Source organism: Centrocercus urophasianus, unplaced genomic scaffold, assembly GCF_019232065.1.
Source record: "Centrocercus urophasianus isolate 14NV4802_14NV808 unplaced genomic scaffold, USGS_Curo_1.0 seq_12, whole genome shotgun sequence".
In the NCBI taxonomy this organism is placed as follows: Eukaryota; Metazoa; Chordata; class Aves; order Galliformes; family Phasianidae; genus Centrocercus; species Centrocercus urophasianus.
Genome location: NW_024884364.1, coordinates 1179157 through 1205863, shown reverse-complemented (window position 1 = coordinate 1205863; position 26707 = coordinate 1179157). Strand labels below are relative to the sequence as shown.

Here is a 26707-nt window from a genome sequence, read left to right as displayed (position 1 = left end):
AAACAGATGTTGCTCAGCTGTTGTATGAGAAACCAGTTATGTGTAGTTGCTTTCTCAGTGTCTTAGGACTGGCTATGTATCATTCTTTGATCAAACTCTTAAGTCTTGCAAATTGGGAAAGAATCTGTTTGGTCTGGGGAAGAGGAGGCTGAGGACAGACCTTATTACTCTCTTCAAATACGTGAAAGGTGATTGCAGGGAGAGTGGGACTCGTCTCTTCTCACTGGTGACAGGAGGAGGGGAAATGGCCTTAAGTTGCACCAGGGTAAGTTTAGATTGGATATCAGGAAGAGCTTCTTTACAGAAAGGGCTGTTAAGCACTGGAAAAGGTTCCTTGGGGATGTGGTTGAGTCACCATCCCTGAATTTGTTTAAAAACAGTTTGGATGTGGTGCTCAGGGACATGATTTAGCAGAGGGTTGTTAGAGCTAGGGTAGTATGGTTAGGTTGAGGTTGGAGTTGGTGATCTTGAAGGTCTTTTCTAAGCTGAGTGATTCTATGATTCTAATCTAGCATGCAGGATGTTTGCCCATTCTGTGTTTAACAGTCTAAACACATTGCTATATGTATATCTATATACATATACATATCTTCTGAAAAACCTGCGTGAGCTGATGCATCTAAACTTCAATAGCAACAGCTGGATAGTGGGTTAGAGTGAAAAATTCTGTAGTTTGACACCATTAATTGAAATAGACTTCTGCAGCTTAGAATTAATTGCTGCTAATATTTTGGTGCATTTTGTATGTTACGTCAAAATAATATGCATCCAGATGCTCATTTCTAACTTCTTTTCTGACCAAATTCTCTATTCCTATACCAGTTTCCTTTTTGGCTTTTCTTCTAGTCCATTGGAAATGAAAATGATATGCTCCAGTCAATATGGTGCTAGGAGACAGGATGCTGTTTTATGTTCTTACATAGAGCACATGGCAGCATTGCTCTGATTCGGGTTTCTTGATAAAATACAAAGAATTCTTGACTTTCTAAGTTTTCTAGTAAGACTTTTGAGTATTTTTTTTTAATGAGACTGATTCTTTAAAATATTTTTTATATTATTAACAAGTGTTTTGACTGAGCCTCTGCACAGTCTTAATACACCGCATTAGTAATTAGCTACAGCCATTAAATTCTTATATAGTGCCTGTCTTTTGATTATTTTTGCGTTGAGGCAGACCTAATTGCATTAAATTTTGCATCATACAAAGGAAAAGAATCTGAAGGAGAAGGTTTTTAATTGAGCTGTAGTGGTTGAAAGCTACATTATTGTTGAACTTTATGCATCTATTGTTTTTTCTAACCTTGCTTTTTTGAGTGACGAGATGCTGCACACAAAATAGTGAGTCTGCATACACATTGTTGAAAGTGTGTAGTTTGTAATTTGTTTGTTCACTGGTGAAATATTTGTTAATTGCTGTTGAAATGGGAAAAAGAACAAAATCGTATATTCCTGCAACTGTTAATCTGGTTCTTCTGAAAAACCTGCATGAGCTGATGCATGGGGTTTCTTAGCTCTTAGAAATATTTAGCCACCATTATGAATGTAGTTGCTGGGAGCTGCTGTTTGCAGAAAATCTCAACCTTTCTTCACCAAATGAAACTTTAGTAAATGGCTTTCTAGGCACCTGAAAGCTCTGTGATAGCCTATATGGTCAGCTTGAATTTGATCCCAATACAATGGGATTTTCTGGCTTTTAGTTTTGCGGTGGGCTTGCTTTTTGTGCTTAAGGCATGTGCTTCAACTCACCAGCCCCTTCTGTGAGTTGTTCAGTCTCTGTTTTTAAAATTCTAAATATGTTCTTCAAGAGTTTTATTTATTCTTACTCCAGAGCTGCTTCCAGAAGCATTGCCTAAACCACAAGCAGAAGAAAAATAACTTCTGAGGAGAGGGGGATAATGGGACTTGAATAAAGAAGCTCTCATTTGTGTTTGACAAACAGTACTCATGTCATGTTCAAATATAACAATCTGCTAGAAATAACTTTCCTGTCACCTTTGTCTGAAAGGAGCCACTGAAGAAACCTGCACTTTTGGTTAATCTTCTGGGCAGTGAGAAGCAGTAGATGTCTAACTAGTGTCCTTGCATGGCATGAAGCTGTGTTCTCCATACACTAGGAGAACATGGTGGGCTTGTAATGTGTGTGGATGTTATAAAATTGTATAGTCTATAAATATATATATTTAATATTTTTATATTATACATATATATTTATATATATAAAATTATTGCTGTAAGCCTAGAGGGAAAATAAAGTTCTGTACTTAGCAGGTAATGTTTTCGAGGCACTGAGTCAAAAAATTGTTGTCTACCCATATGCTGAGAATTCAAACTATAACAAAAGTGTTTGTTGTCTTGTGTTAGTAACCCAATGCTGTTCTTCTGTGTGTGGGAGAACAGTTGTTGGTGGCCAGTTTTCCCTACTTCACTCAATTTTCAGTTTGATTTCTTTAAAAGTAGAGTCTTGACTCATATAAACAAGCTTGAAAGCATCTTTGTTATGAATAATTGGTCTGTAAAACAAAAACAAAAACAAAAAAAACCCAACTGTTTTGTCACAGAAGATAGGAGAGACATTAAAATTCATCGTGGTATGTGAAGTTTTAGTGATTGCTCTCTAGAAGGTCATACGTCATGCGTATTTGTAGTGTATTGTATCATTTGGTGATTCTGTTATCAAGCCTTACAATTTGTCACCACCTCTGAATGACATCTTGTCTGCTTGTGGAGACTGTACAATGCTCTTGCATAAGCAGCTGCAATAGTTAAGGAGAGTAATTGTTCAAAAAAAGTGCACCTGTTTCTGCTATGCCTTTGTTTCAATTCTTTGAAAAGGTAGATAAAGCAGGACAAGGGAAAATGATTTTAAGTTGAAGGAGGGAAGATTTACGTTGGATGTCAGGGGGAAGTTCATTATTATGAGAGTGGTGAGGTGCTGGAACAGACTGCCCAGAGAGGTCGTGGATGCTCTGTCCCTGGAGGTGTTCAAGGCCAGACTGGATGGGGCCCTAGGCAGCCTGGTCTAGTATTAAATGGGGAGGTTGGTGGCTCTGCCCATGGTGGGGGAGCTGGAGCTATTGTTTGTAGGATAAGCTGTTGGGATCTAGTCTTATTCAACATCTTCATCAGTGACCTTCATCAGGGATAGTATGTACCCTGGAAGTTTGCTGATGATACAAAGCTGGGAGGATGGCTGTCACAACAACAGGCTGTGCTGTCATTCAGGAGGACTTGGAGAGGCTGGAGTGTTGTGTGGAGAAGAACCTTTCAAGGCTCAACAAGGGCAAGTGTGGAGTCCTACACTTGGGAAGGATTAAGAGCGTGCATCAGTAGAAGTTAGGGGTTGACCTGCTGGACAGGAACTCTGCAGAGAAGGACCTCGGTGTGCTGGTAGACTACAGGATGACCATGAGCCAGCAGTTTGCCCTTGTGGCCAAGGTCAGTGGTATCCTGAGGTGCATTACAAAGATCATGGCCAGGGAGTTGAAGATGATGATCCTCCCCCTCTACTCAACTTTATTGAGGCTGCATCCGGAGAACTGAGCCCAGAGGAGGGCCGCAAAGATGATTAAGGGCATGGAACATCTCCCTTGTGAGGAAAGGCTAAGAGACCTGAACTGATCAGCCTGGGGAGGAGATGACCCAGGGAGAATCTCATCAGTGTTCATAGACATCTTAAGTGTGAGAGTCAAGTGGATGGGGCCAGGCTCTTTGTAGTGGAGCCCAGTGGCAGGACAAAGGGCAGTGGGTGTAAAGTGGGGACATATGTAGGAAATTCCATCTTAGCATGAGAAAAAAATTCATTAGTTTCAAGATGACAGAACACTGGAACAAGCTGGAGTCACTGTAGAGTCTCTTTCTCCGAGATATTCAAAACCTGCTTGGATGCTTTCCTGTGTAACCCGTAGGGAACCTGCTTTAGCAAAGGAGTTGGAATAGGTGATATCCAGATGTCCCTTTCAACTGCTATCATTCAATGATTCTGTGTAGCCTTTGTAGCAGCTTTTGCTTTAAGTAAGCGTTTAGGCTATTTTTCTCAAATTGCTCTATAGTGTTCTAGTTTGCTGACATCCCCTGAGGCAGGGATGTTAGTTGGGTATGGAAACTATTTGATATGTTTTGATATGTGTTTATTTTGCAGTTGTTTCTAGTCTTTTTTAAAAGAAGTGAGAATATGTTCTTTGGTCTTCCCTGAGGTCTCTCTGAGTATCTGAGTGCAATGATTATTGCACATATTAATTTTCTTATGCTGGATGGGAAGCTTGTTGGCATTTGGAATTGGAATGCCACTTTGGGGGTAGCAGGGAGTCTCAACTGGTCATGTTTCCAGTATTTTCTTCACAACTTCATTGTGTTTTCACTTCTCTTGTATTGCTGAAGAACTCAGAAGAAATGTGATACTCATTTTTAGGGGTGTTTTTCTTCCAATAAGGTCTTATACTTCAATATATTTGGTAAAATATATCTTCAGCTGGAACATGCAGTGACATTTCTAGCAGCTCAAGCTGTCCATCATTGGTAATTGCACAGTGAATATCTGTATGCACAAGAAGCTTTTTTTCTATCCTTTGTAAATTCCCTCAAATACCTGTTGACTTTCTCCTTCATCTTACTGTTTTCATATCTTTGTCTCAAAATGTCACTTTCTGGAAGACTTTGGGCTGATCGCACAGTTAGTGCTAGAATTTTTCGTCTCTATTAGAGTCTCTGCATGTTTTCTTTAAGCACTTAAGTATTCTGCTGAATGAATGAAGGAAAGAGTGCTGTAATTCCAACTTCTTAAATGAATCTAATTGAATTACAGTGCTGTAGGAATCGCAGATTCTGTACATTTACTTAGTGATAAAAGTGGTAACAGATGTGAGTTCTTGTTTTCTGAATTATAGCTGTTTCATGCAGCTTGAATCTGGAAGTAGGTGAGGATGCCAGAGTGATGGAGCTCTATATTATTACTGTTGGATTCAACACCAATTACTTGTCCTGGGACTGAAAATTGCAGGGAAGGATAAAGACAGAATCTTCATGGTGCTTGATCTTGGTAATGCAGACTTGTGGTCTTGTACAAAGCGCATCACCACAGTGACACGTTTCCCTGAGTTAGATTCACTGTAAATACTCAGACATAGTTAATCTTCTACGCACATGCATGTTAACCTCAGGCTTTACCAAAAGGTCTTTCATCAGTGAGAAAAGTACGCTTATTTTAAAGCATCTTCTGCAAACTGGGTTAATGTGGATTTATAATGGACGTTCTTTTTATTAAGTCCCGAAAGACACACAGTTATCATTTTCTTAAAAAAATTCACATTTTTCAGTGAGGCTGATTCTTTGGAAAAAGAATTTAAATGTGTTAGCAAAACCATTAGTAGTTCTTGACAGAAGATAGGCTATCACTGGTCTGCAGAAGCTGCATTTTGAATAGGAGAAACATACTTACCAAATACACGAACTGCTCACTGAACATTTAAGAATCAAAACACTTTGGAAAAGCTTTCAGGACTACAGATTATGGTTTCAGATTTAAAAACTGATACACATTTTCAGCTTCATCCATTACTGAAACAAGAACATTGCTGCCACATTAGAGTATGAGCAGTTTTTATATAATTGCGAGACAGTTACTGTCTTCCACAAGCGGGTCATGGATAATGTAAAAGTCTTTTTCTCTTTTTATGATAATGTTTAGCAACTCTGAAAGTTGTTTCTTTGTACTACATTTGAAGGAATGAAGGACTGTTAACTGTTCAGCAATATTAATGAGATTGAATTTGATATAAAAAAGAGCTGAGTCATTTTACATTGTTTAAGTGAAATGTGAATGTGCTATGGATGATACTGATAAAAAAGGCTGAAGAACTTCAGTTTGAAAGCCTTTCAGTGAATGCATTCGTTAAAACATTGCATCATTTATCATTCTGAAATATAAGAAGGCAATAATGCTACTATTTTTCTTTTTTTAATGCAAGCCTAATCAGAAAAAAGAAGAAAAAACTAAGTGCTAATATGGCAGTTGGTGTAACAAAACATTTTGCTGAGAACATTCATGTTATCAAGTGATGTCAGATTTCATTAAATTGAGAATTAAATGTGCGTTTAAAAAAAGATCTTGAGCTTTTGTGAACTGAAGACTGGAGCCAAGGGATGTATAAATTCTAACTTAAAAAATAGACTGGATATTTAGTGATAACAGTCCAGACTAGTACACTCGGAGTTTGAACTGTTAATTTCTGGGACTGAAAGTTGGATTTACTACACTTTGATGTAGAGAATCCTTAGGGAAATAGCTGCTAATAGTCATACACTTTCCTCAAAATGGAACAGTCCCCAGGAATTGGTATGATAGTATTAAACTAAATGATACAAATATTTATCTGAATTTGACAACTAGTATCGTTACGGACCGTTAAATAATGTGTGTTGCTAATATTCTGTAATTGCTTTATGAAGTGGAATCTCTAAATCTTCTAGGTATCTTTAGCTTAAGTTGACTTTTGAAAGTAGCTTTTAACAAAAACTGTATAAAAATCAGAAAATGCAAGTTAATACATTAACATTTCATTGAGCATTTCAGCATGCTTTGTATCATCTACACTGAGTGATACTTTGGCCCGAATGTTCCTCTAAACATAAGCTTGCATTAACTAGTGCATTTCAAAACATAGTGGTCCTTACTTTACATCTCTTTTCTGTTATGAAATGTAGACTGTGATTGTTGCTTTAATACTTTAAGATTCCAGTTTCCAAAATGATGCATTTGAAGCATCAGGAAAAGTTGGTGACTTCTTGTTCTTCTCCTTTGGCTTCATCTATTTTGCACTAATTAAACTGGTCAGTTTGGTAGGTTCCACAGCAGGAGTGTAATGAGCTTCTTCCCGCTCTAGTCTGCTTGAGTGCCATTTTCTTCTTCACAGTGATGAAAATGTTGGTACTACTTAAATTTTGTCAAAGACAACATTTTGGATTTTTTTCCATTCTTAAACTGTTATGTGATCTGCTATGTCCTTCTTAAGAAGCATGCTTAGTATGTAGTTCTGAAGGATACCTGCTGTACTTTCTTTTGGAAATCTGAGTATTGATGTGCAGTAGCCGGATCATATTAATGAGGGTACTGTTTAGATCAGACCAGCTTTTAAACCAGTAAATGTGATTGTTACATTCAGCCTTATCATTTTAGGGTAGCAGGTCAAGTTTCAGTCAATCAAGACTGATTTAACAGGTTGCTATATATACCTCAGGAAAAGCACATCCTTAGACTAGTCTTAATTGTTGCTAAAATATTTTGATTTTTCATTTGTGGGCTGTTTTTCTGCCCCAGTTCAAATCATTCCAGTTCTGTAAATTATCTGGCAAAATCTTTATATTTAAAGTGCCTTGATTCCTCAGGTTTGAGATATGGCTTCTTGAATTTTTTAAATCCTTCCTGTAAGACACACATTATATTGGTACTTGAAACATTCCAGTAGTCATTATTAAAAATGCATTAGTCACTTTAGAAAGAGCAGAATTACTTTCTTCTAAAACATGTAGGTTGCTCCAAAAGTAATGCCTTTTGTTTATATCAGTAGAAACTACAACATATACAAAGAGAACAATAATACTGTTTGGTAGAACCAGTTCTCTGCTACAAAACTCTATTTCTAAACGAAGTCTACCACTAGCTATGTATTTTCATAAGCAATGATTAGGAGCCTGCATGCCATAGTCATTAAAAAAAGAAAGCAGCAGCAGAGATGATTTTTTTTCCCCCTTCCTCCTCACTTTCACACCTGCTGTGTGGATGTTACTGCTAGGAAAATGTTGCCCATGTAGTCCATCTTTTATTGGCCCAAACAGGTGGAAGTCAGAAGGTGCCAAATCTGGACTATACTGTTAGTATGGTAGGACAGTCAGCCAAAACTGGCAGTATGCTCCATGGTCATCAAACTGGTATGGGACCAGGTGATACTGTCTGGTAAGAGAGAGGTTGTCTTCTCTGGCCTGACTCTGGAAATTTGTGCCTTCAGCTTAGTCAGTGGTGTGGTGTTGCAGTCAGAGTTGATGGATTCCAGGGAATCTAGAAAGCTCACTCTCTTCCTATTCTGAAAGACAGTGCATATCACTTTACTCACTGAAGGCTGCTGCTTGAATGTTTTCTTTGATGGGGAATTCACGTAATCACTCTGCAGACTGCTGTTTTGAATCTGGTTAATAGTGGTGGCGTTATGTCTTGTCACTAGCAATTGTGATCTGGAAAGCTGTCACCTTCAGCCTTGTGTTGGTTCAGTAGGTCCTGAAAAACTTGGATATGGTGTTCTTTCTGTTTCTATGTCAGCATTTGTGGGACCCACCTGGCACAAGCCTTGTAGTGTTCCAAGATTGCCACCATAGTTTCTGATGCATGAACGTTGGCTTCAATGCAGTTTCCTGGTAATAATCTGCTAATTTGCACAGACGAGCTGATTGAGGCACTCTTCATTTTGTGGTATAACAGCTGCACATGACTGGAACATGGCTTGTCTTTCACATTGCTGTTCCCACTGCTGAAATGCACCACCCACTACATCATTGTGCTCACATCGACTATTTGGTCTCCATAAACATTTCTTAAGTATCAGTAGATGTCACTGAGTGTCATTTTTCCATGTGGAGGTGTTCAGTTCCACACCTTTGCTTCATCTGACACTGCCATGTCGGATTGCATTTTGTCAGACTGCCCCTCTGCTGCTGTCTGCTACATCACAACAAACTGCAATGAAATACTGATGGGAAGGTTCAGGCTCTACTACTGTACCACCATCTGCCTCTGATGTTTGGGCAAACGTAATAAAATAGGAGACATCACTTTCATAGCAGCCCTTGTATAAAACAACATATTGGCTTTATTCTTTGACTTCTTTTTGGTAAAGATGTAAAGAAGCAGTGTTCTGTAATCAACAGGACATGGTCTTGATGTATGAGGTTAATAAAAACTTTTGCTGTGCTTTGAAAGCTTGGTGAAGTCTGTCCATATCCCTAAATATTGCAACATAAATATTCTAGCACAGCACCTCAATCTGATACTTTGATTGAATCTCTGGGATGTTACTAGTTTATAATAGATGCCAGATATTTTTAATGAGCTTTGTAGGAAAAAAAGCCTTTTCTTTGTAAGTATATAATTGACAATTGTTGATCTAGTGTTTCTGTTTTCTCTGAATTTTGGATTGGCTTTTGATTCTCTTCTGTGAAGTGCTTTTGTTGCCCCCTTTTGTTGGGGGCAATACTTTTTCAATGTGTTGAAAGAAGATGTGATTTACGACAACTTCTAGAAGCTGTTAGGCCCTGGTTGGTATATCTGACTTGGTATTTCTGACTTGGTATGCTGCGTGCCATCTTTGCTTTCTGTTATTCACTATCTTCCTCCTTAATCTTTTTTGATGAATAAGCATTTTTGTCGAGTGTCAGAAGGAAGAGTATATTGTTTCAGTCCCCTCAACTGTCTTGTCTTACATAGTTATTGAACAACTCTGTATCCTTTTAAGTGTAAAATGATTGTGTTAAACTGGGAGTCTAATGTATATTTTTCCTTGCCTTGATGTATTTTTAGGTCTTTTTTCATTTGTCATTAGAATGACCTCTTAACACCAACTTTAAGACAGTAATCTTTATTTTTTGTCTGAAACTCAACTTCTGTTGTTCATTAAAGATCACAATGGAAGATGTGTTTGGAACAAGTTGTTGTTGGCTTCGGCAACAGTGATTTTCAAAGTCATACTTTACTAGAAGCCTGTATATGTTCTTAAATTGCTTTATAATTCTCTGCCTTTAACTTGTGAGGATTATAGACCGTACTGTTTGGAATGAAAAGCATCGAATAAAAGGCAGAACATAACGTGTTGGGATTTGCAGCTAATGCTGCGACTTCATTGCTCGTAAAGGGAGTAGTGCAGTTTTCTGTAGCCATTACTTCAGATCTTTCCGTATGTACTTGTGTAGAAGGCGAGGAAGAACCCCTTTGATTATATCATTGATTATATTTGATTTTTGATATATTGATTAATTGAATATTGATTATATTATTATATTTTTAATACCAATTGGCTGTTAGATGCTCTTATGCTCTAACTGAAGTACAGGATGTAGGCCTTTTCACTTTCTAAATTCTTGAGTAGATGAGCAAAGGTGTAATTCAGAAAACTTTTCTCACAATGCAGTATAATGTGTACTACTTCTGAGATTCATTGCAAAAATAGTGTAGAAACTTATCAGAATCACTAGAATTATTCCAAGTAAACCAACTTGGAATATGGCTTCACTTTTGAAGCTGCAATTTGTTTATAACCGATGTATTTTTTAGTAAAAAGTTGCTGACTAGCATTTGTGTCTCTAGAGAAGAAGAAGAGCGTCTGAGAAATAAGATCCGAGCAGATCATGAAAAGGCCCTGGAAGAGGCAAAGGAGAAATTGAAGAAATCACGTGATGAGATTCAAGCTGAGATTCAGACTGAAAAGAACAAAGTAGTGCAAGAACTGAGAAAGAAAGACAGCAAGCCACTGCCCCCTGTTCCTTTACCAAATCTTATAGGGATAAACAGTGGAGAACCAGCAGACCCAGATATTCGGGAGAAGAGGAACAAAATCAAAGAGGTAAATACAACTTGTCTGGTAACAGTTATTTATACAGTATTCAGTTGTTGTTACATGAAACAATATAAGAAAAATAGGACTACAGATCTGCTTAATTAACAGTGAGTCAGAAGTATAAATCAAGTATTTTTTTTCATTTATCAAGACATTTTATTGCATTTTTTTCTGCTGTTAGTGTTTGTATTTCTTGGGATAACAATTTAAAAATGATGTTAGGGATTTCTTGAATTAGGTATGGGGGTCAAAGTTTATCATTAACGAATGGAACAGGGGCAGTGTATTTGACTTTGTCAGGTTCCATTGAAAGCATATGGTCTTTTAGTGTGTCACAAGATAAATCTTTCAAGTAGATGGGAAGATGGGGAAAAAATAACCTACTTCTAATATTTGTAAGTTTGCCAAGTTAGTATTTGTTTTTCAAATTGAGTTTTAAGTAACTCCTAAAGATAGGAGTTTAAGTAAGTTGTCTCATTTACCTGTAAAATATTCAAACTAATATGTTGGCTTAAGCTTTTGATTATGTGGCAGCCTACACCACAGAATACTGATTCTAATCTTATCCTTTTCACTTGTGACATTCATCGCAGTATTTTGCCTGGGTAATGCCAGTATCTTATTTACATCAGGCATTTTTCTGAGTCTGTATTTTTAATTAGTCTGACAGAAACATCATAGGCCCTTTTTTGTATCCCCTTCACATCCACCCCAGATCTTAATAGTTTTATGCCCCCAGGTCAGGTTTACAGACAAATGGTTCAGACCAGAAGTAGAGGGACACAAACTCTGTATGTAAAGAACATCTGGGACCTCAGGGCTCAGTTTCACTGAGTTTTGTAAGCTTATATAAATATGTCAGTCATAGAGCTGTCCTAGTTATAGGGAATTACCAAAGCTGGAGTATGTGACATGCAGTGGGTAGGTCACCCAAGTTCAAATTTTACTGTGGATATTAATGATGGCTACGTGAAATACATTCTTAACAAGTAATAAGCAATTCTTTATGTCTGTGGAGTGGTTCATTATTTGAACCTACAGGTAGCAAATCCTTTCTGTAATTTTAACTGGAATTTACTGTAGTTAAATACATCTTGAGTTTGTCACTGATGTGTTTAATGGGTAGAAAAATAATTTGAGCAAGCACTGAACACAGCTAAAGATGATGAACTGGTCTAAGAAAACCCTGAAGTTCAGTTAGATCAAACCTAGGACTAGAGGGAAAACTGAAAATCAGAATAGTAATCTGTATTACTGAAGTTTTGTCAGCAGGTATACTTTGTGAGGAAACAATTGCTTCAAGTTAAAACAGATTTTCTTGCTGATAACAAAAAAAAGGGAACTTTGGACAGTTTTTTCTGATCTACACCTGAAGATGTAGCAATTTGTCTACATGGCTTAACTCTTGTGATTCTTGCCATGTATCTCATGCTGTAGAAGGGTTTTTCTTTTTGTTCTAAGTGTGGAAAACATAAATGAGATGTTTTTTCTGTGTTGTTTATGGCTGCTATTGTGGCATCTGAAGTGTGTAACTTTTGTAGCCAGACCAAAGATTTCATGGAATTATGCTTTAATTAGGTAAGTACTTCAGTTAGGATATCATACCTTTCTACTGAGCGTTCTTCACCAGTGTGACTGTTGTGCTTGATAATTCTGGATTGTACTAGCATGACAAAGATTCTTTGTTGTGTGAGTTGCCTTCACTGAGTCTGTCTTGATACTGATGTTGGTATCCTTCATGCATCTGACAGTAGAACATAAAAATAGAAGGCTGTATAATCAATAGATATCAAGATGTTATAATCAGAATATAATCAAGAGAGTTAAGCAAAGTAGACAACGATAACAAAAAGAGAATAAGTGAAAGAGCTTACCCTTCGGCTGAGCTCACCGCAAAACACCAAGAGAGATGATCTCCAGAAGAGATCCTTCCCCTCTGGTAGCCAGCTCTTAAATAGGTCTAGGAGAGGTGCAGCCAGGCTCCACCCCTTCCGGCAGCACAGGTGAATTGCCTTCACCTGTGCTCCTCTGGCTGACTCATGGCTCGCCTTAGGTGATCAATCAGAGGTTCAGGCCGTGACTCAGCAGTTCCCATACAAAGGCCCACTAGTCAGAATGGACAAATGAGTGCTGCTGAACCCAGTGTTGTTGCAGACTCACTTGCTTGGTGACTTCTGTACATACTTCAAGGTTTTCACATCTATGTGCAGTGCATATAATATGACTGAGATAAAACGTTGGCAAAGAACTATTTTGCCTGAAACCTGTTTTTGATATATCAGGTGCGTAACTGGTTGCTGCAGTGATTCCAGAGATACAGTTCTACATGTTGAAATGTGTTAACATCATTACTCAGCTTGTCTCACTGTTTTTTTTTTTTTTTTTTTTTTTTCCCACAACCACTCTAGAGTAACATAAATGGTTTTTGTAGTTGAGATGCAGAAATAAGAACAAAAAAATATCTAGGAGACAATGTCTCCACCGTAGGTAGACGTCTAGCTATGTAACACTTCTAACACACAGCATAGTTGCCTGGATTGAGATGAAAAAATTGCACAGGGAAATGCCTTGTGCTACTGAGGCTGCCTGTCAAGCTTTGAAATGCCAGGTGTTCCTCAGGAGGCAGTTGGCTCTTGCCTTGCTTTATTTTGAATTGTCCTGATGCACGTTTTGTGAGCACAGCATTCCTCAAACAGCTTTAGGCTACTTGAATTCACAAAATGAATGAATTTATGCAACCTACTTCACCTAGTACCACGTGGTGAAAATGTAGAATAAACTAGCTGATGTAACAAGCATGTGGGTATTTGCAGTCGGGAGGCAGACTAGTTTCTATCACATTTACAGATGTAAAAATGTATTGCTTTTTCTTTTGAAATACCATTTTGGTGAAGTCTTTTTTACATGTTGATGTATAAAAAGGTTTGGTTTTGGCAATACTTCAATACTTTAAAACTTTTTCTTTCAGAAAAGCACGTGTGAATTAGGATTGTGGAATGCTGTTAAGAGTTTCATTAAGTATTTTGAAAGCTTTAAATAATAGGAATGTTTGCTAAGCACAGAGAGGGATGCTTCTTAAGACTGTGGAATAATCTAGAAGCAGATTCTGCATCTCTTGCTTTTGAATTTTCTTGTTCAGTTTTGATATTTGTATTTAGTGTGTCACTATTCTCAGTTGAACTAATTCACAAAATTATATAAATTTGTACACTGGCTCATCTTGTGCAGTAACAATTTCGAGAATTCAAGTTCTTCTCAACTACTTACCATGAAAGCTTTGTAGTATTTTTCCAGTAATTGGGTTGCTCTTCTGACTCTAAAAAAGTTAGCATTTTTAAATCAGCGAAATCAATTTTAATCAATTTTAATGATAAACACATCTAAAAATGATTATTGTTGGTATTCTTTAACTTTGTGCTAACTGTGTATTGCAGTGATTTTTTTTATACTAATGTAAACGTTAAATAGCTTTGTAAAGGGGCAAGCGAGATTTGTCTCATCTTTCAGAAGATTTTAAGATATCTTTTCGAGGCTAATGCAGAGAAATTAGGAATATAACTTACTGAAAGTTGTTGGCTACCTTTCACAGTTAAATTAGACATAAATTGCATTGTGAGCACTAGGAGTTTGGGGTACTTAATTTCCATTATGTCCTTTGGATAGTGTACAGAGTATTTTTGCTTCACTTAAATGTAATCATTATGGATGTTATTCTGGTTTTCAATGTGTTTTGGTTCTTTAAAGAGTTAAGTTTTTCCTTTGACTGAGTAAATTCTTTTTTTAACAGTTGAACACTCTATTCAGAATTCAGGTTTCTTTCATTTCAGACTAAGGCTAATTTCACAGTATTGCCTTGCTGCCAGCCTTCAATTAATACACTTGTTAAAATAGAGTATTTAATCCAATAACCCATTCAGATTATTCTGTATATACTTTATTCTAAACAGTGAAGTGCTTATTTTAATCAAGTCCATAAACGGCAGTTCTGTGAACTGTTGAAATTATGACCATATTAATTCTACATACAAACCTATATGTTTATATTACATACAGTTAATTTTACAAGGATGTAAAGAGTTGAGGAACGCTCATAGGAAGGTCAATAATTGGCTGTAAACACCGTTATGGGTTCTATGACCAGGGATCCCCATTTGCAGATGAGCAAGGGAGAGAGGCTCCATTTTACTATGTGAGGTGAGGGTCTCTTTGTCAGCAGAACGGGTGACCTCAGAAGGAGGAGGAGGTAGAGAGAAAGATGCCAGCAGCTCATTGAGGGTGTGATGGACAGGGTTGATAAATGAAAGACCTGGGGCAGTATCACAAAGAGATCACAGAAGTGATGAAACAGGGATCTCTAGCACTTGAATGTAAGCAAGGAAGTTTATACAAGACACTCAGGAGAAATCTAAAAAACCTCTACTGGGAAATTAGCATGCTGAAGTGTGTCTTTGGGGTCCATGTACTTGAATGTACGCAGTGCGGTGAATAAACATAATGAAACAGTGACTTAGGTACAGCAGCAAGGCTGTAGTCTCCTCAGAATCAGGGAGACATGGTTGGATGACACCATGAGTGGAGTGTTCTGACAGAATTAAATGCTCTTTAGAAAAGGCTGACTGGGAAGATGAAGAGGTGTAGTTTCCCTTTGTGACACAGCAATTTAAATACATGGAGCTTTGCCTGGGGATGGATAATAAGCTGAGACATTTTTGGTAAGGATTAAAGAGGAGATGAGGGTGATGCTGTAGTGGGTATTACAGGCCACCTGACTGGGAGGAACAGGCAGATGAGACCACTGTAAACAGATTTGCAGACCCTTGGAGGGGGATGTCAGTCAGCCTGATATAGAATAATTTAGGTTGGAAAAGACCCATCAAGATCGTCAAGTCCAATTATAACATAACACTACCAACTCCACTACTAAATCATGTTCCCAAGCATGACATCCACATGTTTGTTAAATACTCCCATAGATAGGGACCACCCACTTCCCTGGCCTGTTCTAATGCCTAACCAGTCTTTCCATGAAGAAACTGACATCTAACCTAAACCTCCCCATGCACAACTTGAGGCATTCTGTGCTGTTATTTGTCATCTGACAAAAGAGACTGACACTGCACTGCAACTTCCTTTCAGGTAGTTGTAGAGGGCAAGATCTCCAGTCAGCCTCTTCTTCATGCTAACCCACTAACTTAACTCCTGTGACATCTTGTTTTCTAAAACCCTTCACTAGCTTTGTTACTTTTTCTCTGAATGCATTCCACAGCAACTCGGTCCTTCTTGTAGTGAGGGACCCAAAACAGAGCATAGTACTTAAGGTGTGATCTCACCAGTGCTTAGTAGAGGAAAACAATCTCTTCCAAGTTTCAGGATACCACTGATCTTCTTGGCCACCTTGACGCACTTCTGGGTCGTGTTCAGCTGGCTGTTGACCAGCAGCCCCAGGTCCTTTTCTGCTGGGAAACTTTTCAGCCACTCTTCTCCAAGCCTACAGTACTGCCTGGGGTGGTTGTGATCCAAATGTACCCTCTGGCACATACCCTTATTGAATGCTATTCAGTTGGACGTGGTCCATTGATCTAGCCTACCAATATTCCTCTGAAAAGCCTTTTTACCCTTTCATAGCCTCATGGCGTAATTGTAGTTCTGAGATGCCTATTTCAAAGGTCATGAACTCTTTTTCTTCCTATGTTCCAGAAGAAACTCTCTTCATCCAGGTCTGTTGTCTTCTCTGCTCAAGTGGGGCATCTTTCCTGTCAGTTCCCTCACTACTTGTCAGAAATTTGTACTCCATACATTCTGAGAATCTCCTAGTTCCCTTCTCAGCTGTATTGCATTTGGAAAGTTGGAGTCTCCCTTGAGAATGAGTGCTAGCAATCATGACATTTCTAGCTGCTTTTAGAATATTTTGCCTACTACTTCATCATCTTTGGGTGTCACAAATCTGTGGGTCCAGATGGGATCCACCTGAGAGTGCTGAAGGAGCTGGTAAACATGACTGCTAAGCTGTTTTCTATCTGTCAGTGGACCTGGTCAAACAGAGAGTTCCCAGATGACTGAGTGAAAAATAGATGTAGAAGCAGAGGGAGTGGGGATGGGTGCCATGGAAAGAATAAAGGGATGCTATTGGGATGTGTTTTGACAGAGTCAAGAAAGCCAAAGCACAGGTAGAATTGAACTTGACAAGGGATGTGAAAAACTACAAGAAGGGATTCTTTAAATACATTGGGCAAAAGAGAGTGTACCCCTAATAAATTAAAAAGGAGAGCTGGCCTCTTCAGACATGAAGAAGGTGAGGGTTCCAGTGTTTCACAGAGGGTGGTGGAGCACTGGAACAGGTTGCCCAAGGAGGTTGTGGATGCCCCATCCCTGGATGCGTTCGGATGTGGCTCTGAGCAGCCTGGTCTAGTGGTTGGTGACCCTGCCTGGGGCAGCCTGGTTGAAATTAGATAATCATTATTGTTCTTTTCAACCTAGGCCATTCTCTGATTCTACGATATCATCCAAGTGATAGAGAAGCCGGTAGGAGAGATGTTCTGCTAGATCTCGTACCGACAAAGAGGGGCCTGTTAGGGATATGCAGATCAATGGCAGTTGACTTCAATGACTGTGAGATAGTGGAGTTTAGGATCTTGAAGGGAGAGAGCAGGGGAGAAGCAAAAAGCACAGTGATGGACTTCAGGAGAGCGGGCTATGGCCTCTTCAAGGATGTAATTACTGGAATCCCATGGCGTATAGCCCTAGAGAGAGAAGCCCAAGAAAGCTGGTTAGTATTCAAGGATCATCTCCTCCAAACTGAAGATGGATCCATCCTAACAAAGAGGAAGTCCAGTGAAAATGTCAGGAAACTTGCTTGGATGCACAAGATGGTCCTGGCCAAACTTGATCACAAGAAGAAGGCATACAGAAGGTGGAATCAAAAGCAAGTAACTTGGAATTAATACAGTGACACTGTCTGAAGATGTAAAGGTGAATCACAGAATCACAGAATTGTAGGGGTTGGAAGGGACCTCCAGAGATCATCGAGTCCAACCCCCCTGCCAAAGCAGGTTCCCTACAGCAGGTCGCACAGGTAGGCATCCAGGCAGGTCTTGAACATCTCCAGAGAAGGAGACTCCACCACCTCCCTGGGCAGCCTGTTCCAGTGCTCTGTCACCCTGACTGCAAAGAAGTTCTTGCGCACATTTGTGCGGAACTTCCTATGCTGCAGTTTCCGGCCGTTTCCCCTTGTCCTGTCTCCACTCACCACTGAAAACAGTCCGGCCTCGCCATTCTGCCCCCCACACCTTAGATATTTATAGACCTGGATCAGGTCCCCTCTCAGTCTTCTTTTCTCAAGGCTGAACAGACCCAATTCACTCAGCCTTTCCTCATAGGAGAGATGCTCCAGGCCCTTCACCATCTTTGTGGCCCTCCGCTGGACTCTTTCCAAGAGATCCCTGTCTTTTTTGTACTGGGGAGCCCAGAACTGGACACAGTACTCCAGATGAGGTCTTACCAGGGCAGAGTAGAGGGGGAGGATCACCTCCTTCGACCTGCTGGACACGCTCTTTTTAATGCAGCCCAGTAAGCCATTGGCCTTTTTGGCCACAAGGGCACACTGCTGGCTCATGGCCAACCTGTCATCCACCAGGACACCCAAGTCCCTTTCCGCAGAGCTCCCCTCCAGCAGCTCATCCCCCAACCTGTACTGGTGCATGGAATTATTCCTCCCCAGATGCAAGACGCTACATTTGCTTTTGTTAAACCTCATCCAGTTTCTTACTGCCCAGCTCTCCAGCCTGTCCAGGTCTTGCTGAATGGCAGCACGGCCTTCAGGCGTGTCAGCCAATCCTCCCAACTTCGTATCATCAGCAAACTTGCTGAGGGTGGCCATTATCCCCTCATCAAGGCCATTGATGAAGATGTTGAACAGGACCGGACCCAGCACCGACCCCTGAGGAACACTACTGGTTACAGGCCTCCAACCGGACTCTGCACCACCAACAACGACCCTCTGTGCTCTGTCAGTCAGCCAGTTCTCAACCCACCTCACTGTCCACTCATCTATCCCACACTGAAATTAGGGAAGTGAAAGCCCGAATGAAATTGAGCAAGAGATGTCAAAGATGACTAGAAGGGCTAAATGAGATGGGAAGCCTGGTTATATAAGAGATGGAAAGGACTGAGGAACTGAGTCTTCTTTGTCTTTCTTTACTAGTAAGGCTGGTTATCATGAATCCTAGGCTCAGAATGTCACAGAGAAAGACTGGAGCAAGGAAGACACTTCCTCACTGGAACAGGGTCAGGCCAGGGAATACTTAGAGTCTGGACATACATAAGTCTGTAAGCCCAAATATCATCACATGGGCTCATGAGTGAGGAGGGAGTTGGCTGGGCCCAGTCTGTTGGAGATCTTAATTAATGATTAGGTTGATAGGGCACGTCTGCTGCTGTCACAACTGGAAGGAGCGACTGGAACAACAGGGGGTTGGCTGTGCTGCCATTATGAGGGACCTGGACTTGTGCTCCATCCGGAGGCTGGAGAAATTGGCTGATAAGAACCTTTTTGAAGTTCAGAAGAAAGTGCAAAGCCCTGTGTTGATGGGGAACAGTCTTATACTGGAGAGAACCCATTCACTGGTGGGCCGTGAAGATGATTATCAGACTGGACCTCTCACAAGAGGGAATACTAAGACAGCTGGGTCATCTAAACCTAGAGAAGGCTGAAGGGGTGGAATGGGAGTATTGAATTAATGTTTATAAATACTTGAAGGGAGGCACAGAGCCAAACTTCTTTTCCGTGATGCCCTGTGCCACCACAGAAAAAAGACAGTGGGCATAAACTAAAACACACAGAACGTTGCCTCTGAACATCAGGAAGCAATTCTGTACTGGGGAAGCACCTGCAAAGGCTGTTCAGAAGTTTTGGACTCTCCTCCTTAGGGATCTTCAGGAGCAGTCTAGACATGGGCCTGGGCTGTTTGCTCTCAGTAAGCCTGCTTGAGCAGGACTAGGTGACCTTTGGAGGTTCCTGTCAACCTCAGCTGTTCTGTGAAGTCTGTTGTCTAAGCCTGCCAGCTGAAAGGAAGCTTTACCAGAATGTAACAAATGTGCAGTTAAGTGAATGGAGTGAAATAGTTCTTGTGTTGTAGGCTTCAAAGATATATTGGCAAAGTCTAAGAGTCCTCTGGAGCTTTTGTTCTACTTGTCCTGTATTCATTGTGATACACAATCATGCAAGAAGGCAGTCCTAATTGTACCCTTTATTCATTAAAAGGTTGAGTATTGTTCAAAGTTGTGAAGTAAAGGAGATGCTGATTTTGCCTACGCTTCTTGAGCATTTTAAAAACTTTCTAAGCTTCATGACACAGGCTTGAAAGGAGATTTTTTAAATTGATATTTGAAAAGTTGTTTTTAACGCAGCAAGATTTTGATTCTGTTCCAAAAAGATGAGCAAGACATTTAAGCAAAAGTTGTTGCAAGCCATCGTCAAGTGTGTCACCTCTGATCTCTGCATGTCCTTTTTAAAACATATGACACCTGCAGAAGAAATCACTGTTCAGTTTGGATGCATCAAATGAGTCGGAAACAACACTTTGGTTGGGAAACAGAATGTCTGCCAGTGAAAGTGAACTTAATCTAGACTTCCATAAATCCATTCAAATCTTTGAGTGCATCTTATTTTAAAATGTGAATTCTAATATGGTACCTTATAGAGGACAGGTTTTTACTTAAGAGAGGAGAATTTAATATTAGTGGAGGAAATTTTGGAAATATTTTTATAATTGTACTGAGAAGATAAGTGATTAAAATGTGCTTTCATCATGGTCTTTGTTGCTCAAGAAACTCTTAACAATGTTGAGAAGTAACAGCTTTAAAAGTAGCAGAACAAATGGATTCCTATGGCTTTCTGAGTGCCATAGCCTTATGCCACTCACTGTTCCTCTCTCACACGTACATTGCTGTGAACTTCCTCTTGTCTTCTAATTTGACTGTATGAATTGCAATGTATTTTGTGTTTGGTTTGGAGCCACCTGTGTGCTAAATGCTGCCACACTGAAGAAATAAGGGAGTGGATTAAACTACCCTTCTCTCAGTTGGAGTTGTAATTTGTGTCTATCTTCCTTACAGAGACATTGATTTCCTTTTGTTTCTCAGAAAAATTAGAGGTCTGAAATAGCAGATTCCTCCAACTCTGTGAAATCGGGTTTGAGGTTAGACAATGGATTTGAAGAGTAGTTCACATGTGGCAAATGGCAGAAATATAGACAGCGAGATTGCCTAAGTCTTATTCTCTTAAGAAATCAAATTTAGAAAAGTGGCAGTCCTGTATCTAAATTCTGTTTTGTGCACTTATTGAGAGAAGAGCTATGAAGAAAAAGTACTTAATCATGTGGAGGTCTTTTTATACTGCATAACTTCTCTTTTCATAGTTAAACATTCATGGTTTCCATGCTAATCCCATTTATTTTTGTAACTGCGCTATTTCTGTTCTAGCTAAATTGCCTGTTTTCTGTGGAATTTCTTTCAGCAATTAAAAACAAATTGAATGAAATTGCTTTCAATATATTATTTTCGTTTTCACAGTCACTTGGGTAGGGCATCTGTTTTTAGCAATGTTTCAGTATTTTGTTAAGATTTTTGCGTTGTATTTTATAGCTTGCTACATCTGCCTTTGATCACAATAAAAATGAACTACTACAAATACTACTACCTACCTTTTTCAGTATTTAAGATAACACTCCCTCTGTGTGTGTGAGTGCATATCTGTGTGTATGTTTTAGTAAGTGGCTCTGTTTCAACACTCCTGAAGTGCTCTGGATTCTCAAGTGTAATTCAACCTATTGAAAGCAGCTATGTTGGCTTTAAGCTAGCTTTGCTGTACTTTTTGATGATTGCCATCTCATTTTTACTGAACGACATCTACATAAAGTCAAGGTGGACTCATTTTCATCATGACATAGTATAGCCTTTTGGCAAACTAATTTTCAGTGACTTTATCAGATTGAAAGTTGTTTGATCAGTTCTTTGGCCAGTACAGGCAAGTTTGGAATGTCCCTGTCACAGATTTGTGTCTGTGCATGCTGGGTGATTGTATGGTATAAGAAAACTATTTTAAAGTCGTTCGTTTAAAATTATGCTTATGAGAAGTCTTGCAATTTGTTGTACTTAATCTGCTCAGGCAGGAGAAGGAAAATAAAACTTCTTATCTGTGTGGCTGGTGCAGTATTACAGCAGTGTGGCCTAGATAGCTTGCTTTGGTTGGTAACTTAAAGCACCCACTACTATGAAGAATGCATGTGTGTTTGAGGACATTTAAAAAACAAATCAATTCCTTCAATTTCTAGCAATTGCAGAATTATCTTGCCAATTGTACTGGTAGAAGAATGTTAAAAATTCAAGATCTCTAAAAACAAAGTTATCTTCTTTCAGGCCATTGTGACAAAAACTGCTTTTCAACAATGAACACATCCACAGTATTTAAAATTTTTAAATGGGAAGTAAAAATCAAGGAAACAAATACTGTATTTCTCTGATACAGTCAGCCAAATGAAAATAAGCAAAACCCCAGGAAAGCTACTTGTTACAAGAACTGTTAGGTTTCTCTGAAATCTAATGGAACTTCTTGCTGTCTTTTACATTTTGAATTTTGTACTTCCTTTTTTTTCCTGTACTATGGAGATTTTCCTAGCAAAAATTGTGTGTTCTGGTTGGATGGAAAGTACAGTATGTTAAATTTCAGAAGATGTAGAGTACAAAGTGTTTTGCAGGTAGGAAACTGATTGGAAAGCAACAGTATCCTCTTAAACATGGTAAAAATTGTACTATCTGCTGGTCATTTTTGCAGGATTTCTTTTGTAGCCCTTTCTCTATTTCCCAGAGCAACATAAAATATAAGAACATTAAAAAATTGTTTGATATAAATACTTTGAGGCTATGTTTCTGAATTACTGTGTATCAGTGACTTCATAAAATATCATTGTGTGAACTACTAGTAGTTGATCAGCCAATTCTTTTGTGGTGTGTTCAGCTAACACACAGACTATGTATGTATGCTTCTTCAGTACCTGACACTTTCAACAATTAGTGTGTTCTGGGACTTGGATTCTTGGTCTGCATTGCTGGCATCTATTCTTTTTTTCTGCTTATCAGTGGACTAGAAGGTGATTAAGAAAGTTGTTTTTTTTTTCTTAAAGGATTCAAAACAGGATCAAAGAACTACAGTCTCCTATGTTTGATGAATTAACTAACAGATCAACAGAAACCAAAAGAGGGAATAAAGTAGTTGAGCACATACCAAAGATTTTCCAGTGTTTTTTTTTTTTTTTTTTGTTTTGTTTTGTTTTTGTTTTTTTTTAAAATGATGATCATGGTAATGAAAGAAGGAGACCTTATGGCCATATGCATGATAAAAACATTTGGCAAGGTTCAGCTATTGAACTAAAGTAGGTAGTCTTGGGTTTGAGGATGATGTCTCTCTTTTGTCCTGGAGAAACTGGTTGACTGCAGGAAGCAGCTTTGTCAACACAGAAATTCAAAGTAGAAAACTGGAGCCTGACAGAAGAATTGCAGAAAAATCTAGTGGGATTGAATGATTAATCATATAAAGATAAAATGATTCCCACTGGGACTGGGAGAGGATGAAATTAGAACTTGACACTTACTATGATAAGGTATGAGGTGATTTGTTTCCCACTTGAGAATTGAGAGCTTATTCTTTGGGAAGGTCACTCATAGCGCTTAATACCAGACCAAAAAAAAAAAAAAAAGTGTTTCAGGAAGGGAAGATGAAATAGACAAAGTTCATTTGCTAGTGTTTGGACATAGCATCTTGTGTTCTTCGTGTAGTTCTAGTCTCTCAGTTTCAAAAGAGTGTGGTAAAACTGCTGAAAGTACAAGAATAAGCTGATGAAGATTGGTTAAATTGTCTGAAAAAGCAAGAGTGGAAGCAATGCTTTCTAGTGGCTGGTGTGCAGTTCTGTTACAAAGATAATCTGTGAGATTTCTGAACACAGGATTAGTTAAACCCGTACCTCTACCAGGTTCACTTGTTCTGTGTTAATAAAAACATAGAACAGATATAAAAAAAAAACAGATTCACTAGGTTAAAAAAAAAATAATCAAAACACTTTTGGCTTTCTTACAGAAATTTGAGCCGTCAGTTCACTGCTGTAAACTTTCCACATTTGTGCCACTGACGTCTACTGTTTCAGTTCTTACCAAACTGCAGTATTGTCCCCTTGGTTCCATCAGATACCTTGGGCTTCGGGTCTTTTATGCATACAGTTAAGTTCTCCATTTTGCATTAATGTGATCAACGTTTTTGTTTTGATATAATAATGGATCTGTTGCTAGTTATATCAGAAAATGAAGACAGTTTTCTGTGTCTTAAAGCGTGTTCCAAGCAGATTTTTTTGCATGGCAGAGGTTTAAATGGATACTTTAGTTTCTGTTTAGGTAGAAATTTGTAGTTTTTGGAAGAATGAAATAATGATTTTTCTAATTATCTTCAAGCATCTGAGTATCAGTACATTGAAAAGATCATTCCTTTCTAGTCACAGCAATTCTCAACAAATTGTTTTATTTGCTTATTTCGTAGGACTAGGATTTAGTCTTTTAAGTTAAATCTCTACCCTGTGAGAGGTAGAGGCTGAAAAGACTGAAAAGAGGCCTTAAGGAATAATAGTTCCAAGCCAGACTGCTTCAGTGTACTGCTGTAGTGATGAGACTATCCAACAAGAGTCATTTCCGTTACTGTAATCTCCCTTTGTTGTTGAGAATATGATTTTGTTAAAAGACATCATTACAATTCTGCCTTTATGAAATACCAATTTCTTAGCAAGCGCAGTGGATAAGATCCGATGAACCAGGTGCACATGCTCTAAAGTAAAAGGATCTAAGTATTTTGTATGTACAAAAGCAGTTTCATTTGAGACACATCCTGCTTTTTGCTGTTCTGGCAGCAGAGTCCAAATTAATCTTTTTGTAGAACTGTCATGCTGTACGCGCTCTATTGCCTTGCTGACTTTGGATGCATCCCGTGATAAATATTTTTGAGACTGGTATGTAATGAACCTATTCTAATAGGATTTGTTTTCTGTCAAAAGAAGAATCGGTCATCTGGAATTAATAGAACCAGTGAGAGTTCCATCAGTAATATGTTCATTCTCTGGTGGCCATATGATAAGATCTTTGCATTATATGCCATCACATGCCAAGGGCTTACTATAAGCATGTTACTTATAGTTCCTGAGCCAAAGTAATATCTTCTGCTAGAGTTCTAGCAGTCACAGGCGTGTCTTCTGCCTTCTCCCAAACTTCTGTTCCCAGTTAATATAGGTGTGTATCCTGTTACTACATCCGGCAGCAACACAAATCTCACGTTGTTACCAGATCTCTTGGTATATAATGCTTACAGATCTCAATATTCTGTACAAGAGCTGTGGGATTTCTCATGTATGCAGTTGTCTGCTCACCTGATACGCTGAAGTCTTGGCTCAGTGGTAGACAAGGATATCACCTTCAGTACCAGAGTACTTCACAGTGTTTGTCTGGAACAAATTGGTTGATTTGCTAATGTGAAAATAATAAAAAGATCCTTGGAGAATTATAATTTCAGTTCCTTTGTTTCCTGTTTGGGAGAGGCAGAGGAGATATGGCAAACACCTGCTCATGTTTGTGCAAGTAGCCTATACTCTTCAAAATATAATTTTCTTTCTCAGAATGTTAGTCAGTACAGTCAACTATGTCTTAGTCTCTCATGTTTGACAGTGCTTCTGTATCTTCTTAGGTTACTTTTTCATCAGTTGATTAATCTGGTGAAATTAGTTCCTTTAAGATGTCTATCTTACAATTTCTTTTAAGATGACATTCAGGTATCTTAGAAACTTCAAGATTTTTGAAACTTGCAGTGGTGTATACTTTATGCAGTGTGTGTCGTTTCCTCAGAACTAAGCGATCTGCTTACAAACATTTTTTTTTAAAACAAAATTGTACCTTCTGCTCAGTTTCCCAGTAGGCGTAACAAATTGGAACAGTGAAATATTCCCTGATTAATGTTCTGCCATGAGTAAACAACGTATTGCTCTTTCTTTTGGTCTTAGCCAATTTGTTATCTATGCTGATATTTGTCTACAATTTGTCTGAGACTTTTCCAGAGCTAAAATATCAGTAGTGACTTGATTCTCAGTTGTGAAAAATGTCGTTGATGCATTCTAAGGTCTTAGAAGCTCATTTCCCCTTTTGTGGAAGAAGATTGGCTAAAGCTCCTGTTGTTTAGACATCCGTTATCAAAGTTAGATACAGAGCTCAGTGGTAACTTTTAGCTCTACACTCCAGTGCTTTCTAAAAATACAAGTCTGTTTTTCTTCAAAGTAGTGTTTTCAGGACTTTATGTTCTGTGTGTGATTTTATGCACAATAATTCAGGAAGACCTTGACTGTCCTGTCCCATCCTTAAGTAGCCCCGTCTGATCTCGTAAGTGACCTTGCTTTAGTCTAGAGGTTGGAATAAAGACATTCTGAGGTCCCTTCCAGTCCGAGTGAAGCTGTGATTCTTGATTCTATCACCATAAGTTAATAAAAAGAAAAAAAATTGTTTGTTTCTGGATAATATTGGTAGGAACTCTCAGAGCTGTGCTATCCGTGATCGGCTTTTTTACTGTATTTAGTCATTCTGCAGTTTTCTTATGCTAGTAGAGGTTCTCTTTGACTGAGCCATCTTTGTTTGAGTAGCTGTTAATTATAGAGACATGTGCTTGTTAAACACTAAGGAATGTGTCAGTGCTAATGAAATGGCTCTTTTCTCCTCTTTTAGTGTTCTCTTTTTCTTACAAGTTCGTGCCCTGCTTGTATATCTCTGCTAAGTTCCAGGTTATCACCCAGGCATAAGTTGACTCCCTCCAAGCTTCTCCTGTCTCAGTCGATGTTCAGACAAATTATGGCTACGTAGTTTGGATAGGGTTCTCATGATGGTTGTAGAGAGACAGTGACTTGTACTTTGCATCTCTCAGCAGCATGGATGCAGTTTGAAAGACTTATGTATACTGGATGTTGACTTCCAGTGAGTCCTAGACTTAGTGAGAGAAAAGAGCTGTTGTATGCCTTATGTTAGATAATGCTTATGAGCCA

The 26707-nt window shown here is 38.8% G+C and overlaps 1 protein-coding gene across 2 annotated transcripts in view; it reads left to right on the top strand.

Moving 5' to 3' along the window:
* Positions 1–26707, top strand: part of MAN1A2 (mannosidase alpha class 1A member 2) — a 135784-nt gene that overhangs the window by 19580 nt on the left and 89497 nt on the right. For both annotated transcript variants that reach the window (XR_006167283.1, XM_042809690.1), the window contains exon 2: positions 10346–10601. Coding sequence is in view for 1 of the 2 variants with exons in the window: in XM_042809690.1 (XP_042665624.1) it covers positions 10346–10601 (256 nt within the window). In the remaining variant the exon portion in view is untranslated. The remainder of the gene's footprint in view (positions 1–10345; positions 10602–26707) is intronic.